The sequence below is a fragment of the Gopherus evgoodei genome, chromosome 4, assembly GCF_007399415.2.
Source record: "Gopherus evgoodei ecotype Sinaloan lineage chromosome 4, rGopEvg1_v1.p, whole genome shotgun sequence".
Classification (NCBI taxonomy): domain Eukaryota; kingdom Metazoa; phylum Chordata; order Testudines; family Testudinidae; genus Gopherus; species Gopherus evgoodei.
The window spans coordinates 108,240,224-108,259,234 of record NC_044325.1 but is presented as its reverse complement, the minus strand read 5'-3'; the positions used below and the strand labels follow the sequence as shown (position 1 = coordinate 108,259,234).

Genomic DNA, 19,011 nt, shown 5'->3' with positions numbered 1-19,011 from the left:
AGTAGTCTAGTGGATAAGGCACTGGCCTAGAAGTCAATAAATCTGGGTTCTGCTCCTGGTGCTGCTGCTGTAACCTTTGGCAAGCCACTTAACTTCTCTGTTCCTGTGTGTCTGTATCCATAAAATCAGAATAATAATTCTTATGTCCTCTTTTGTAAAGCACTTGGAGATCTAAGTGTTATTATTTAGCTTCCTTGAAATTTTAATTTGTAATAAAAGACAACTATTTTATGCTCCTGGCTTTATAGACTTTTATTTCACAGGGAATTGGGAGGTACTAGTTTGCAATTCCAATATTTTGAAAACTGCAGGGACAAAAATGTAAACCATCAAACAATATAAGTTCTGCAGAGCTCAAGCAAAGCTTGTTCCTAAATTCATGCCAAGATCTAAATGTGTGTAAAATTTAATGCAAATAAATCATTTACCACTTTATTATTTATAACGTGTTTTAAAAGAAAAGTGGAAAAATTCTTACGTTTTAGTGATGCAATAAATAATGCTCTATTTGTGGAGAAAAGGTATGTTTTTTCATGTTATAATTATTGCCATAAATGGGAGTTTCATGTGCAGATTAAGGGCATGGTAAAGACCCCAACACAATAGCGGTTGTCATTGTCAGGGCAATAGACTGGATTCCCACATCAGATCTTTTTTCCTAACTTGGTTTGTCACTTACATAATTCTCAAATCAGACTGAAGTAGCTATAGCAAAGTTTGTCAGTCAAAAGAACAGAGGGACTTAATAGGCTAGATTTTGTAAAAATAAGTGTTATTTCTAGAGCTGGTTAGGAATTTACTGATTAGACATTTTTTCATCAGAAATGCAGATTCATTAAATAGGTTTCTCAGGTCCAGGATGGAATCTTTGGTGTGTGAATGAGTCTAGAATAGCCATTGGCCAGAATAGCTAGTACCCAGGAAGGTAAGGAACTAACCTAGGGTATGGGTGACTGCTCTGTTCCAGGTGAGTACCCTAACTGTGTGTGTGTGAGAGAGAGAAAAAACTCAGTTTCATCCCAATTGTGGACCAAAAACAAATGTTGAAATCTCAAAACTTCTCACGTAATAGAATTCTTGTTTTCCAGCCATACCTAGGTTTTTCACAACAGTGTCTTTCAGCACATCCTCATCTGCCCCATTTATGATTATCGTTACCAGCGTCTGGACTACAGGAATAAATAATTGTGTGATGTTCTTGTACAGAAAAGTGAATTGGTTCATCAAAAATGGGAGGGTTGAATCAAACAATTATCTGAGCAAGCAAAGTAACATTATTCATTGAATCCATTTCCATCTAATGCTGTTCAGAAGTTATATTTAACAGTCAGTGCTGGAAGTGAGATAACGTCAAGTAACGTTACTTCATGTGTTACTGAGCTGAATGTTATTAGAAGGCCATATGGAGAGAGAGAAGTGATGTTTTCTGGATGAGCAGGCTTTATATCTTCACTTGCAATCCAATTAATCATCCCCTCTTGAACTGCCTGGAGAATGCTCACACTTTTGAAATATCTAATGTATTACCTTATGCTTTCTGTTGTCATTCTAATAATATTAGTGCTTGATTGAAGCTCTTCTATGCCATGACATGAGCTGGAACACGAGGAATTGTGGATGATTCAGTAGCAAAACTCCCATTGACTCCAACAGAAGCTGCATCAGACCTCAGATGTCAAGTTAATGCATGAGAATTGAGCATAATGTCCATTGGCACAGAAGGGAGGCTGACTATGCAGAAAGCAGACTAAAATAAAAAGTAGTAAACAAATTACAAAGTAGCAGCTTTTTTTTTTATTGCTTTCACTTTTAGGTGCTTTCTATTGGTATACCTTAATCCCCTTCTCAAATGGGAATAATTATCGCATAGTTAATACAGCATGAGCACTTAAATGGATGCTCAAGAGTCTTTTAATCAAAAATTGAACAAATCAAACAATTATTTAAAACAAATTATTTTTTACTTTGGAGAGACTTAACCAACATTTTAGCCATTTTTATGAGTTTAATAACTTCTCCTTGATTAGAAGATTTGCACATGTATATTTTTTTTTCTAAAAGGTTACAGACTTTGAGCCCTATCTTGTTCCAACTGAAGTGAATGGGAGTTTTGCTATGGCTTTCAGTAGCTGCCTGATTCTAGCCCATTGAAGTCAATAGAAAGATTCCCTAGGAGCAGTATTAGGCCCTGTAAGGGCTTTTAACTTTCTGCCATAGTTGTCCTCCTTTCTCTGTGGAAAATCTCACATCCTTAAACCCCCAAGTCATTGAGAAGGATAATTTATATTTTTAATCAAACATACTTTACTTTACCTTTTAAAACCAGACACAAGGCAGATTTTTATTCATTTGTAACAGAATCAGTCATACTAGTGAGTTTCTTGGTCATGGTAAATTGTCAAAAATATCCTTGTCATAAATATCCCTGTCGTGGTCAGAGAAGAGCTTTGAGGTTTTGCTTAAAGGAAGTTATGTAAAGTTTCATTACAGGATTTTTTAAAACCATGATCCTCTGGGAATTGTGATGTAACTACTTGCTAGCTGCCAAATAATATTTGAATGGGCTGAGAACAATAACTAGCCACTCTTTTAGAGAGACAAGGTGGACGAGGTAATGTCTTTTATTGGACTAACTGATATTACCTCACCGACCTTGACTCACTAATATCTTAGTACCAACACAGGTACAACAACACTACATATCATGATTATGTGGTGTCTTATATGATGAGGATTAGAATTCACTGCAATAATAATTAGATGTTTTGACTACTAATGTCCACACCCTTGTACGGCATAGGTATTTTTGTCCAATGCGTGCTTTGTATATTGAAAACGTTTACATCTCATATCACAGTATGGGGGAGAAGATGAGGATAGGGTCACTTTTAATCAACTGTAAAGTACAGGATCATAGTCCTGCTGTCCCAGATGCTGGGCACTCCCACAGCTTGGACAGTGAATCTCATAAGTTTGCACCCACAAAACTTGTCTCTGGGGCAGATAAAATAAATAGGTTTCCCGCTCCTCTCTGTTCCATCCCTAGAATCAGTGGATCCCCTGAGAACTTGGCAGTCCACAAAGGTTAGGGCTGTCTACTTGGAGTTCCTGTGCCTTTGCAGTGGCTTCATGAACTCATGGGATTTCACTTTCTGGCCTTAGTTGGAGCTGTGCTGCCAAGTTCTTCCTCACAGAGGGTTCTATGGCATATTCGCATCCTTCCAAGACTCTCTCTTGGGTGGGAAGATCTGCCCCTTACTGATTTAGGGCCTCTTGCTACAAACAGCTCCATGGAAGAAACTGACATTGAGGTCTTCAGTGGCAGTTCTACACTGAAACACACCCTACTGAAGTCAGTGGAAAGAATCCCATTGACTTCAGTGTGCTATTCATCATGCCCATGGAAGACTTTTATAGGATCAGACCCTTATGGCTGCAAACAGTTTGTAAAGTGTATTTCAATTAATATTTAACTTTTGTTCCTAGAGGATTCCCGTCCAGCATGTACTATTCCTCCTTTATACCTTTCATGACACTGTGTTTTTCTAAGTAAACACTGCAGGGTATTTTTAAAAGTATGCATTGTCAACTTTAATACATTTTAAATAATCTGTAGAGATGCACCAAAGGATTATTTGGGGCAGGGGGAGGCTGCAAAGGGTCAAAGGAATCTTTGCATTAACCCATTGAATAAGATCAGACTCTAATGGGAAAAATAAAGAGTCTATTTTCCTCTCCATATGCACACATAACTCCCATTAATATCAGTGGAAGGTATGGGCTTGGTCTTCATCCTACTCTCCTGAAGTGAACGTAAATCTGACATCAGTGGAGGTTATACGTGTGTAAGCATTATAGGAATGAGCCCAGACAGAGAGAACATTAGGCAAAATATTAGGAAAATTGCTACATTATATTTTTAATTACCTTAAGGGGAATGGCACATGAAATTGATTTTCTAATTGTACGTCCTATGCCCTGATTTTATGTGGAAGGTTAGAGTTTAATTTATATAATCTGTGTTGGACAGAATGTCAGTAGCCCAAATTGTTCACACGTTTGTACATTAGTACATCATTACTGGGAATGTCTTGACTGATGGGTTACGTTTATAATGATGTTTATAGGATCTAAGGGCAAAATTCTCCTCTCCAATCTACACTGCTGTTTTATACCTCAATACCTGCAGCATAGACTGGCAATGAGCATTTTGTCCTTCGCTATTTCCATTCACTAAGGGACTGTGTGTTTGACACACAAGATCATGAAACTTCTTACAGGTTTACAGCTGAGTTTATTTGAGGTGGAGATTTTCAGTGGCATTAATTCTCCAATGATTTTGTTCCTTATTTCTTTGTGCATTATAATGTACAGTGTGGCCTTTGTCTGCAGCAATGCCATCACTGCACAGTATAATATCATGCTCTCTGCTTTAAATTCAAAATGAGTAAAATATCAACTGTATTTTTAATATTCTTTAATACTGTGCTCCATTGTGGGAAACTGCCACTCTTATGTATGTATAAATCCCAATGAATTAAATTAGACTTTTCCCATGCATCATGGACTGAAAGATTGAGATCACACTTTGAGCTGTAGGTTTCCCCTTAATTTAAAAAAAGGGGGTGAGACCTTAAATCTGCCAAAAATTGTGACAAAAATATGAGCAAGTATAATAAAGTACACATCATGTCATCCGATCACCAAGTGGGGGAAAGGGCTGTAGTAACTGTCAACAGAACAGTGAGAAATACCAAATGAAAAGATTTTCAACTATTTTTATTGTTTATATTACAGTAGCTCCTATGATACTTTGTTGCAATACAGAGCACTGCAATATTCTGTATATGGTATTATCTGTAGCAGGGAATCCAGGCAGTACAGAAATGTACAGCAAGCTTTTCTAAACTTCTTGCAATCTGAGATTAAAAACACACAGCCCACCAATGAAAGAAGATCCCTGTATGTTTATTTAGAATCACACTGGAACATCCATATTTTTCCACACCAAGCTGTGCTTTTTCTACCAGTAGTAAGTTAATAAGACTCTGAGCAGGGTAAATTGACCATAATTATGGGTTTGGTTTGGGTTTGGGTTTTTTGGGGTTTTTTTGTACTTTGGCTTGACCTCTGCTCCTCCCATCTTTGTTCAGACCACATGCCTTCCTTGGAGATTGCATAGCTTTGATGGATTTTAAACACTTTATGTGGTAGGTTGGTCATGCAGCATATCAAGCAAAACTTCTGAGGTTGTACGTGAAACCCTGAGGCAGGCTTTGTCATAGTGAAATCCTGTTTTTCAGCATACAATCCAGGGCATTTATGGCCTTCACTGGCTGCTTATTCTTTGCTGTGCGTCTACAATGAGGTAATTCCTTGTCTTTTCACCCTTTCTTACATCAGATTATTGTAGGTGTGCTTCTGCTCTACTACCTGCTTGGATTCAGTGCCTTAATTGGAGCAGTAGTGATCATAGTTCTTGCACCTGTCCAGTACTTTGTGGCAACGAAACTCTCACAGGCCCAAAGAAGCACGTTGGTAAGTATCTCTGGTATTTCTTCATTCATCTACATTTAGAATTGCAAAGCTAAGCCTTTGACATTGACCAAATACTGCCTGTCAGAGATTTTATAACATTATAGTATGTCAAAGGCAGGATGTGAAAGTGATGAAAAGACAAACAGCAAGGACACAATTTGTCTTAGAATTATTCTCTTAAATGGTTGGGGTTTTTTTCTCTTTACAGTAACTTGAGATTTGATCATTCTTCTCCTTTCCTGTCTTATAAATTAAAACTCAGTCAATGATCATTGTGTCCACTGAAATGCTATTGTACATAATAGAGCCAAATGCTCATCCCACACAAAGCCCAAAAAAATGAGCCTAATTGGGGGGGGTGGCATAGAGAGAAGGACTCCTTCAGTCTAGCTCAGAACCAAATCACAGAGCATAGGCGCAGTGTAGGGCAAAATTAGAAAGGCAAAGACACCAAATGAGCTCAAACTAGCTATGGGTATAAAGAGAAACAAGAAGACTTTTTGTCAATTAATTAGAAGCAAGAGGAAGACCAAGGACAGGGTAGGCCCACTGCTCAGTGAGGAGGGAGAAACAGTAACAGGAAACTTGGAAATGGCAGAGATGCTTAATGACTTCTTTGTCTCGGTCTTCACCGAGAAGTCTGAAAAAATGCCTAACATAGTGAATGCTTATGGGAAGGGGGTAGGTTTAGAAGATAAAATAAAAAAAGAACAATTTAAAAATCACTTAGAAAAGTTAGATGCCTGCAAGTCACCAGGACCTGATGAAATGCATTCTAGAATACTCAAGGAGCTAATAGAGGAGGTATCTGAGCCTCTAGCCATTATCTTTGGAAAATCATGGGAAACGGGAGAGATTCCAGAAGACTGGAAAAGGGCAAATATAGTGTCCATCTATAAAAAGGGAAATAAAAACAACCAAGGAAACTACAGACCAGTTAGTTTAACTTCTGTGCCAGGGAAGATAATGGAACAAGTAATTAAGGAAATCATCTGCAAACACTTGGAAGGTGGTAAGGTGATAGGGAATAGCCAGCATGGATTTGTAAAAAACAAATCATGTCAAACCAATCTGATAGCTTTCTTTGATAGGATAACGAGTCTTGTGGATAAGGGAGAAGCGGTGGATGTGGTATACCTAGACTTTAGTAAGGCATTTGATACAGTCTCGCATGATCTTCTTATCGATAAACTAGGCAAATACAAGTTAGATGGGGCTACTATAAGGTGGGTGCATAACTGGCTGGATAACTGTACTCGGGGAGTAGTTATTAATGGTTCCCAATCCTGCTGGAAAGGTATAACAAGTGGGGTTCCTCAGGGGTCTGTTTTGGGACCGGCTCTGTTCAATATCTTCATCAACGACTTAGATGTTGGCATAGAAAGTACACTTATTAAGTTTGCAGATGATACCAAACTGGGAGGGATTGCAACTGCTTTGGAGGACAGGGTCCTAATTCAAAATGATCTGGACAAATTCAAGAAATGGTCTGAGGTAAACCGGGTGAGGTTTAATAAAGACAAATGCCAAGTGCTTCACTTAGGAAGGAACAATCAGTTTCACACATACAGAATGGGAAGAGGCTGTCTAGGAAGGAATACGGCAGAAAGGGATCTAGGGGTTATAGTGGACCACAAGCTAAATATGAGACAACAGTGTGATGTTGTTGCAAAAAAAGCAAACATAATTCTGGGATGCATTTACAGATGTGTTGTGAGCAAGACATGATAAGTCATTCTTCCGCTCTACTCTGTGCTGGTTAGGCCTCAGCTGGAGTATTGTGTCCAGTTCTGGGCACCGCATTTCAAGAAAGATGTGGAGAAATTGGAGAGGGTCCAGAGAAGAGCAACAAGAATGATTAAGATCTTGAGAACATGACCTACGAAGGAAGGCTGAAAGAATTGGGTTTGTTTAGTTTGGAAAAGAGAAGACTGAGAGGGGACATGATAGCAGTTTTCAGGTATCTAAAAGGGTGTCATCAGGAGGAGGGAGAAAACTTGTTCACCTTAGCCTCTAATGATAGAACAAGAAGCAATGGGCTTAAACTGCAGCAAGGGAGATTTAGGTTGGACATTAGGAAAAAGTTCCTGTCAGGGTAGTTAAACACTGGAATAAACTGCCTAGGGAGGTTGTGGAATCTCCATCTCTGGAGATATTTAAGAGTAGGTTAGATAAATGTCTATCAGGGATGGTCTAGACAGTATTTGGTCCTGCCATGAGTGCAGGGGACTGGACTCAATGACCTCTCGAGGTCCGTTCGAGTCCTAGAGTCCACGAATCGATGAACTAGTGGTGCGGGGGATTGCTGCAGAATCCCGAGGTCCCGCCTGCCAGCCACGTATGCCTGGGGTCCCAGCTCTCAGCCTCAGCTTGGTGGGGTGGACAGGGATAAGGGGGCTGGCTTTCAGCACCCCCACTATTAAAAATGTTCCAGCGCCACTGTCACAGAGTATCGGTGCAAACACACCCGGCTACTACTGTAGCCTCTGAAAAGTACTAGCAGCCACGCAACATGATACATGTGGGGGTTTGGTCTGTAGAACCCCATAGTTTGCATAGCCACTGGTCATCCCTTAACCCTGCCCTGGACTTGCATTTATATTCTCCTCCCACCCAATCACCTGCACTGCTGCAGCCCAAGTTGCCACAGATCAGTGCTTCACAGCACAAAGAATGTGGAGCCCTCCTCTGAAGCCTGTCCCTATACTCAGTAGAATCACTATTTCATTGCCTCTCCAGCCATGTGAACCCATTTAGGGGGTCAGGGGACAAGATTTGCTCCCTGAGATCTACTTTGCCCTCAGTATGCACACGTAGCACTGAGTATTAATGAGAGTTATACATAAGTATCCCCACCTCCAAATACCTTCCATAGTATCAACTCCTCTAGAAATGTGTGTGGCCTCCATCCTCATAACTGAGCAATAATGGGTTGCCTTGGAGAAAAAGAAACAAATTATGAAACAACATATGTGTTCAGTTTAGTACATCATTACTAGCACATTATACAGTGGCAGTCTGTGTGGCTTTTAATTACCATGTAAAAATGTTTATTTCACATTGTCAGCAGCTACTAAGATTTACTTTATGTGGGGATATTTCATTACACAGTGAAAATTCAGCAAACATTCTTGGCACTAGAAGTCATGCCAACCCCTGGGTGTGACTGAAAGCCCCTGTAGGGGTGAGATTTTCATTAGCAGCTAGGTGATTTAGGAGCACCAGTCCCATTGAAGGTCAGTGGGACTTTGTGCTCCTAGTCACCTAGACACTTTTGAAAATCACACCCCTAGAAAGGGAAAGTTGAATGGACAGAGCCATTGAAAATATTATTGACTGATTACTGTATGCAACCAGCTGGGGACTGCAGGCAGTTTACACAGTGACACAGATCCTCATTCTAAGGTGCTCTAGTAATCTTCCTTAAATTAATTTACATGTAATTGTGCAGAATATTTCCAATGAGAGACTGAAGAAAACAAATGAGATGCTTCGGGGCATTAAACTCCTTAAACTCTATGCCTGGGAACATATCTTTCACAGCAGTGTGGAGGAAACCCGGCAAAAGGAAATGACCAGCCTTAAGGCCTTTGCTCTCTATACCTCCATATCAAGTAAGCTGTTTCCTTATCACACTGATGAGCTCATGTACTGGTACATTATTATCTCCTAATGAGTTTACCATTTCTCAGCTGCCGTAGATCCTGCTGCTTTAGGGTCTGATCCCATACTCCTTATTGTGCAGGCAGATCTTCCCTTTGATTCAATAAAGTTTGGTTTATGCATGTGTGCCCTGAATAATTAGGCCCTTTAATGAGCTAAGAAGAAACTAATCTCTACAAAATGTGTCAATTCAAGTAATCCGTAGAATTTTTTCTCTTTTACAAATGTGAATTGGAGTCAGGGTGAAGGACAAATAGCAGCAGGTAGAGGAGGGCTCCCTGGGAGAATTTAGTGCTGTGTAGCCTTCCTCCTCTGACTGTGCCTACTGCTCCCCAATCCTGTCTAGCATCACTTTCTATTGTTCAGTCTTAAACCTCACTGGAATGAGACTGCCAGCTATGTGATGGTTTTATGATGTGTGCAAATTAAACTAGCGTTTGTACATGGGTCTGCAGATTTGAAAAGTCATCACAATTCCTTGTACAGCCCCAGTAATCCAGATTAACTGAACTTCAAGCTACAAAACCTGTGCAAGATAGCTGATTTAGAGCCTTTTGCTGCACTGGTGAAAAGCCTGCTTGTATAGCACTTCCACTTGAGAACTGACTGGCTAGGGTAGCTGAGATTACTCAACAGAAGTAGTCTGTATTGCTGCCTGTGGACGGTAATAGGATCATACTGAGTTGGGAAGTGCCAAAGACAAAACAGAGATATTTGGTTTTATTCAGGACAACACAGTGTCTTGCTGTGCATCATTAGGGTTGTAAAAATGTCCTGTAGGTTCAGACTAGGAGTAACTGTCTAATTGCTGTTTTAATTGGACCTGTGATTTCATAGGGATTTTTCCTATGAACAACAAACAGCTAAAAAATGTAGAAAAGTGCTGCAAAAGGCCCTTATTGACTTAAGGCTTTATTTCCAATGTGATTTCATAGTACATTGTATCACGGTGCCAGGTATCAAGCAATATGCACCTCAGTACAGAACAAGTAGTAATGGTCTCAAGTTGCAGTGCGGGAGGTTTAGGTTGGATATTAGGAAAAACTTTTTCACTAGGAGGGTGGTGAAGCAATGGAATGGGTTACCTAGGGGGTGGTGAAATCTCCTTCCTTAGGGGTTTTTAAGGTCAGGCTTGACAAAGGCCTGGCTGGGATGATTTAGTTGGGGATTGGTCCTGCTTTGAGCAGGGGGTTGGACTAGATGACCTCCTGAGGTCCCTTCCAACCCTGATATTCTATGATTCTGTGGTAATGAGGCTGCAGAACAGAAAGATATCACAGGCTTCTTACCTAGATGGTTTCATTATGAAACTATGGTGATTCTCAGCAGGATCCTAGTATTCTGGGGATGGGTGAAGCTGTGAGACTCTAAGCAATTTTCAGCATTCCAGGGTTTTTGTGTTCCATCTTCAGTCTTACTTCATCTCATAGCCTGTAAAGCATTTACTCTACCTCTGAGTTGAGCTGAGCCAAACCTATAATTAAAGAGGCTGTAAAAAGTTCCTATAACCTCAGGTCAGGAGTATCTGTACCTTTGCTGCTTTAACTTAGGCCACGTTTACATACAAACTTACATCAGTAGAACTATGTTTCTCAGCGGCATAAAAAATCCACACCCCATAGTGATGCAGTTATAACAACCTAACCCCTGGTGTAGACAGCGCTATATTGACAGGAGAACTTCTCCCATTGACATAGTAATAGCCTCTTACAGAGGTGGATTAACTATGCCAATGAGAGATGCTCTCCCATTAGCATTGTAGCATCCTCTCTAAAGTGCCACATCAGTGTCGCTGCAGCTTTTTACGTGTAGACCTTCCCTTAGGCTGTCAATAGAGCTACATTGATTTACACTAGCTGATGCTCTGGCATACTATATGGGGATTATAAAGGCACAGAACTCATTATTTTTCTCAATATAGATATAAATAGAGTTACAAGCATAACCAACATCAGATCCGCAGATGGAAAAGCACAGTACCTGATCCTAGATCTAAGGTGTTCAGTTAATTTCCTTTTTTCTCAGTTCTGTTTCCCTTTGTCCAAGGACAGTGCTTTTGACAGAATCCAACTCATCTGCAATACCTGAACTCGGAAATAAGTTTATTTTAAAAACATTTCAATATACCACGTTTGCCTGATAATGGTAATGCATCCTTTTGTTTGTTTGTTTGTTTAAAATAGTTTCATTTAAAGAAATTAATTGGCCCCATTGAAATAACTGGCAAAACTCTCATGGACTTCCATAGAATCAGGATTTCACCTCCAATCCTGACTACAACAACCATTTTCCCTCTACCCACAAGTGAATCAGTTGGATAGGTTGCTGTTACGATCATACACTGGAGGAGAATATTGCCAGTGGGCAGTCTGCAGCAAAAGAGAGTCTATCCATGGCCAAACTTTGCTGGGTTCTCTGCTTAGACATGCACAAAAAACAAATCTATGTTCTTCAAAACTCCCACAGTTAAATTTCAAATACAGTGGCTGAGTGGATTTAAGAAACCCAGAACTCTAGGATACAAATTTCTTAAAGGCCTTAGGAAGACATTCCTTATCAAAGGTCCTGCATCACAATTTCTCCATATTTCATACGTGTGACAACTGTGCAGCAGGAAGGTCATGGGGGACAGAGTTGAGGTTGTTTTGAACTTCAGCACAAACATTTCATTTTATCTTTTTTAAAATGTAAACATAACTTTGAATTTTCCAGGCTTTTAAACATTTTTTGGTTGTTTTGTGAGTGGGGGGGAATCATTTTCCTTTAAAAAAATGCTTAATTATTGATCAATATTTACAATTTAATTCTAGCTTTAACCAAATTTTTACCTGGAAATATAAATATATGCAATATTCATTAATGCAAACATTCTAAATAAGAATTAGAGCTACATTAACATGACAAATTCATTTTAAACATACAGAAAATTAAGAAATGGAGTATATTTTCAGGATTCATTATAGATCTTTTTTAATGTTTGAAAACAGGAAGGATAGTCTACCAATGTCTAACAGCACATTAAATCCTTCTGGGAGTTCATGTCAAAAAAATGACAGCCAAGGAGTCAGCCAAAACTGTTTGAGGGTCAAATGAGGATATTCCGCAGGAGAAGATAAAATAACTTGGGAATATTTTTACTGTCTGAACATTGACTAAGCCTGGTGAGAGGAAAAGACAGGCATGGATGTAAATAAAAATTGAGGTTAACCTCTTTCTTTAGTATTACGAAACTACTGATATTTTCCTATGATATATAAAATGAAGTATCTTATAATATGCTTAGGCTTGAAAGAAGTAGATTTTTATCAGTAAATGTCAGTAAACATCAACTTCACTGTACACACATGAACTGAAAAAAAAATATTTCCATCAGTAATATTTGAAATTTACATAGGCAAAGTAAGAAAATACTGCTTGAGAACTTCTTAGAGTTTGATTTTAGGATATTTACTTTGTATATTATGGCAGGTGATGTTGACAATTGAGATTTTAACTGTTCTAGAACTTTAATGATAGCATAAATTGAGATAAAAACGTTAATTATTGTGTGACCTCTTTTAATTTCCTATAACTGTGAAAATTTAAATCAATAAAAATTGAAAAAATGCTTAGAACCCATAATTTTGAACTGTGAATATGTAAATCAATCATTGAAAAGAATGCTTAAAATATAAATAACTATAAAAATAATAAAACCCCATAAAATCAAATTCTGTCAAGCAAAAATATAAGAACATAAGAATGCCCATACTGAGTCAGACCAGTGGCCTATCTAGCCCAGTATCCTGTCTCTGACAATGGCCAGTGCCAGATGCTTCAGAGAGTATGAGCAGAGCATGGCAACTATCAAATGATCAATGCCCTGTCATCCAGTCCCAGCTTCTTGCAGTTGGAGGTTTAAGGATGCCTGGAACATGGGGTTGCCTCCCTGATCATCTTGGCTAATAGCCATGGATGGACCTTCCTCTGTGAACTTATCTAATTCCTTTTTGAACCCATTTATACTTTTGCTTTCACAACAGCCTGTGGTAATGAGTTGCACAGTTTGTGTGTGTGTGTGTGTGTGTGTGTGTGTGTGTGTGTGTGTGTGTGTGTGTGTGTGTGTGTGTGTGTGTGTGTGTGTGTGTAAGTACTTCTTTATGTTTGTTTTAAACCTACTGTTTTGTTTTAAAACTGCCTATTAATATCATCAGGTGACTGTTTGTTCTATGTGAAGGGTTAATAACACTTCCCTATTCATTTCCACTATCTCATGCATGATTTCAGAGACCTCTATCATATCCCTGCTAAGTTGTCTCTTCTAAGCTGAACACTCCTCATCTTTTTAGTTGTTCTATACCCCAACTCATTTTTGTTGCCCTTCTCTGCACCTTTTCCAATTCTAATATATCTGTTTTGAGATGGGGTGACCAGAACTGCACACAGTATTCAAGGTGTGGGTGTATCATGGTTTTATATGGTGGCATTATGATATTTTCTGTTTTATTATTTATCTCTTTCCTAATAGTTTGTACCATTGTTACCTTTTTTTGACTGCCACTGAACCCTGAGAGAATGTTTTCAGAGAATGTGCATGACTTTGCACTTTTCAACATTGAATTTCATCTGCCATTTTGTGATGTAGTGGCCCAGTTTAGTGAGATTCCTTTGTACCTCTTTGCAGTGAGCTTAGGACTTAACTATCTTGAATAGTTTTGTATCATCTGCAAATTTTTCCCATGCCACTGTTGACCCACTTTTCCTAATCATTTATGAATATATTGAATATCACAGGTCCAAGTACAGATCCTTGGGAGAACCTGCTATTTACTTCTCTCTCCATTGTAAAAACTGGCCATTTATTCTTACACTTTTTCTATCTTTTAAACAGTTACTGACCCATGAAAGGACCCTCTTTCTTACTTCATGACTTCTTAGTTTGCTTATGAGCTTTTAATGAGGGACCTTGTCAAAGGCTTTCTGAAAGTCCAGGTACGCTATATCAACTGGATCACTCTTGTCCACATGCTTATTGGCGTCCTCAAACAATTCTGATAAATTGGTGAGGTATAATTTCCCTTGACAAAAGCCATGTTGATTCTTCCCCAACATACCATGTTTATCGGTGTGTCTGATTTATATTGTTCTTTACTATAGTTTCAACCAGTTTGTCTGGTACTGAAGTTATGCTTACTGGCCTGTAATTGCCAGAATCGCCTCTGGAGATTTTTTTAAAAATTGGCGTTATGTTAGCTATTCTTCAGTTATCTGGTACAGAGGCTCATTTAAGCAATAGGTTACATGCCACAGTGAGTAGTTCTTCAATTTCATATTTGAGTTCCTTCAGAACTCTGGAGTGAACATCATCTGGTCCTGGTGATTTAGTATTGTTTTAATTTATCAGTTTGTTCTAAAACCTCCTATTGACACTTCAGTCTGGGACAGTTCCTCATATTTGTTACATAAAAAGAATGGCATAGCTGTGGAGGGTCTCTGCAGCAAAGACCAATGTAAAGAGTCCTTGAGTGCTGCTTGATCATCCAATGGTCCCATTGACTGGCAGGCTTCTTGTTTCTGATGTAATTAGCTAGTTGCTCTTCAAATTCTTTTTTGGATTGCCTTATTATATTTTACATTTGACTTACTAGAGCTTATGCTTCTTTCTATTTTCCTCACTAGGATCTGACTTCCAGTTTTTAAACGATGCCTTTTTGCCTCTAACCACCTCTTTTACTCTATAGTTTAGCCATGGTGGCATTTTTTGGTCCTCTTACTCTGTGCGTGTGCATGTGCGTGTGCGTGTGCGTGTGTGTGTGTTAATTTGGAGTATACATTTAGTTTAAAAACATCTATTATGATGTTTTTAACTAGTCTTCATGAAGTTTGCAGGCATTTCACCCTTGCAACTGTTCCTTTTAATTTCGTTTAACTAGCTTCTTCATTTTTGTGTAGTCCCCGTTTATGAAGTTGAATGCTACTGTAATGGGTTTCTTTGGAATTTTTCACCTACAAGGATGTTAATGATCACTATTACCGAGCAGGTCAGCTACATTCACCTCTTGGGCCAGATCCTGTGCTCCACTTAAGACTAAATCAGGTATTGCCTCTTTCCTTGTGCATTCCAAGCTGCTCCATGAAGCAGTCATTTAATGTATATAGAAATATTGTCTCAGCATTTCTTACTAAGGTGATACATACCCAGTCAATTTGAGAATAGTTGAAATCCCCCATTATTTTTGCAGTTTCTGCCTTTGTAGCCTCTCTAATCTCCCTGACCATTTCACAGTTACTGTCACCATTTTCATCAGGTGGTCGGTAGTATATTCCTCTTACTATACTCTTATTATTCAAGCATGGAATTTCTATCCATGGTTCTATGGTGCATTTAAGATTTTTGACACTCATTTGACTCTGTGATTTCTTTCACATATAGTGCCACTCTCCCACTGAGAGTGACCCACTCTGTCATTCCTATATATTTAGGGTGACCAGGCAGCAAATCTGAAAAATCGGGACGGGGGTGGCAGATAATAGAAGCCTATATAAGAAAAAGATCCCAAAATCGGGACATCTGGTCACCCTATATATATTTTTGTACCCTGGTTACTGTGTCCCGTTGATTATCTTAATTCCACCAAGTTTCCATGATGCCGGTTATATCAATATCCTCATTTAATACCAGGCATTCCAATTCCCCCATCTTAGTATTTAGGCTTCTAGCATTTGTATATAAGCACTTGTGCATTTTGTCAATATTCTGTTGCTTGCCTTCATGTGTTATATTTAAACAGGGCTTTTTTCTTTTACATGTGACTGTTCCTCACTAGCTCCTACCTGTACTTTACCAACTTCTTCCCAGTCCTCTTTACTAGGATATAGAGTTCCCCCCGCTAATAAATTCATCCCTAATTTGCCTAATGCCCCTCTTAAAAGAGATTTGAGAGAGTGCTATTTTCAGTAATGATAATAAGCAGATCTCTTTCCCATTCTTGTGGGTTAACTGTTGCACAGAGTGACCTGAAGAAAATCTCCATGTACTCTTGAAAGATTCTCTCTCTCTCTCTCTCTCACCAATAGAAGTTGGTCTCTAAAAGATATTACCTCACTCACCTTGTCTTTTTAATATCCTGGGATGTTGTAACATGGCTACAACAGCCCTGCACATTGCACAAATTGCATAACTGCATAAATCCCAGGCCTTTCCACTAGTGGGTGCAGGAAGCTTGAGAACAAAATACTTAATTAAATCAGTGGCTCTTTAAAACACATTACTAGAATATATACAAATGAGTTATCTGTGACCTTTCTAAATTCACCTCTTACTATAGTGAGAAAAATATTTAACTTAGGGAAAGGAATTAGTTTTCTTGATTTTTTTTCAATAGATTTTAAATTTTTTCTCTCTCTTTTTCAATTATATTTAGATAGTGAAATAAGACTGGGCAAAACAAAGCTCAAGTAAGTGGGGTGAGTAGCTTGTGATGTGACCACAGCTGACTCTGACACGAACAAGCAAGGTTCTTTCTGTGTTTTCAAATAGATAATTAGTCATTATGTAGAGTTGTTAGTTTATATTCATGTCCGGTCTGAAAGTGGACCTCAGCCAGAAGCCACATTCTTTCCAGTCCCCAACCATCTGTGCTTAATAATCTGGCCATATTAGAGAAATCAATGGCACCATGCCACAGGAGTGACCATAAAACTAGAGGTCAGAGAGGAAACTACAGTTCATTATTTATATTGCAGCAGCACCTGTAGGCCCCATCATATTTAGTCACTGTACAAATACATATCAAGAGACATCCTATAGAGGTTACAATCTAAATGGACAAGACTGATAAAACAAGTGTTATTATCCCTATCTCCAGATGAGGAATGAGTCACAGAGAGTCAAGTGCTTGCCCAAGGTCACAGAGGAAGTCATTGGCAGAGCTTGGAATAGAAGCCAGGTCTTCTGAGCCCAGGTCCTGCCTTACATCACTAGAACACCTTTTTTCCCACTATATGAAGAGATTTCAGCTCTGTCCCTATCATCAGGGATCTGCAGCTTTTCGGGACCATTCTCTGCAGCTTTTGGGACCATTCTCTGCAGGTTCTTGACCTAAGCAACCCCATTCCTTTCCCTTTCTGTTAGGTCACAAACCCTGGCTCATCGAAGAGATGATTACAAGAAAATATCAGTATAAAAACTTGTCACCCTTCCCACCCTCTCCCCTTTCCTTGTTATTTTTTTACCAGAGGAGAAACTGTAGTCCTGCAATTTTATAATAGAACCTTTAAATATTTCTCTCCTGAAATAGCAAAATAGGATGGGCCAAATCCATTCCTGGGATGTACAGGGAGTGACTCCGTTGAAGCCAGGGGTTAATCTGATCTTCCAGCAGTAACCTGACAGTTAACTCCTGTCTCAAAATGCTTCTGTTACTGTAATCATGATTGTAATTATTTTGGAATGTTACTGAGTGGACAATATGTCAGAAATGGCACACTTGCTACCTATTGCACCAAGAGTACCAGGGAAAAAAATTGTACTTCCTCTTGACCGTGCAATGCAATGTATAAGCCAATAATCTATTCATACAGTGATTTGATAGGTGCTGTGTATTTTGACAATCTGGAGTGCAATATACTGTGGGCACCATAAAAAAAAATACAAGTATATTGGCTGCAGTAGTTAAATTTACCACAATATTTGTGAATTTCTCCTATTCTAAGCATAGGAAATGCCATGATAATGTCAAATACTAGTTTATATTGTATACTTGTTATATTGTAAATATTTTTGACCGCTCGGTACAGACTATCTAAACAGTGATGCATGTTTCCTTCACAGTTTTCATGAATGCAGCAATACCAATTGCAGCTGTACTTACAGTAAGTATAAACTTTTTTAAAATAGCAATGTTTACAAGCCAGGTCTACCTGAAGTGAAGGCTAGTAGATTCCAAACTGAGATCTGTCAAATGCTACACTAGAAACACCTGATTTCACTTGCTTTTGCTAATTTAAAAAGAAGTGTCTAAGGGGGTTATTAAATATTATATTACTATAAGTAATATTAAATAATATAATACTGTAAGTAGTTATTACTTCCCTGGTGGCTAAAGGGGTAAGCTGTAGGCATGATGTATCTTTCTTTTTAGTCCCACATTATATTCTCATAAGCAAACTAGGGAAATTTGGTCATGGTGAAATTACTGTAAAATGGATGCAAAACTGTTAAAATACCATATTGAGAGAACAGTTATCCATACCTGGCAGTTAAACTGGGGGGACAAATCTTGTGGGATCCTGTAAGGATCCATCCTGGGTCTGGTACTATTCAAAATTTTCTTTAATAACTAAGATAATGGAGAGTAGAGTATGCTTTTAAAATTTGTGTATAACCCCAAGCTGGGAGGGGTTGCAGGCACTTTGAGAGACAGAATTAGAATTCATAAGGACCTTGACAAATTGGAGAATTGGTCTGAAATCAGCAAGATGAAATTCAATAAAGACACATGCAAAATACTATACTTGGGAAGGAGAAATCAGATGTACAAATACAAAATGGGAAATAACTGGCTAGGTGGTAGTACTGCAGAAAAAGATTTTGGGTTTAACATGGATCACAAATTGAATATATTCTGGGGTGCATTAACAAGAGTGTTGTATATAAGATATGAGAGGCAGTTGTTTACTCTGCTTGGCACCGAAGAGGCCTCATCTGGAGTACTGGGTCCAGTTTTAAGTGCCACACTTCAGAAAAATGTGGACAAATTGGAGAGAGTCCAGAGGAGAGCATGTTTTAGTCTTGAGAAAAGAAGACTGAGGAGGGATCTGATAAGTAAG

The 19,011-nt window shown here is 38.7% G+C and overlaps 1 protein-coding gene across 2 annotated transcripts in view; it reads left to right on the top strand.

The window, feature by feature from the left end:
• ABCC8 (ATP binding cassette subfamily C member 8) overlaps window positions 1–19,011 on the top strand; it is a 134,099-nt gene that overhangs the window by 44,096 nt on the left and 70,992 nt on the right. For both annotated transcript variants that reach the window (XM_030560496.1, XM_030560495.1), the window contains exons 9-11: window positions 5,404–5,538; window positions 8,990–9,152; window positions 18,014–18,054. In XM_030560496.1, the coding sequence (XP_030416356.1) occupies window positions 5,404–5,538; window positions 8,990–9,152; window positions 18,014–18,054 (339 nt within the window). The remainder of the gene's footprint in view (window positions 1–5,403; window positions 5,539–8,989; window positions 9,153–18,013; window positions 18,055–19,011) is intronic.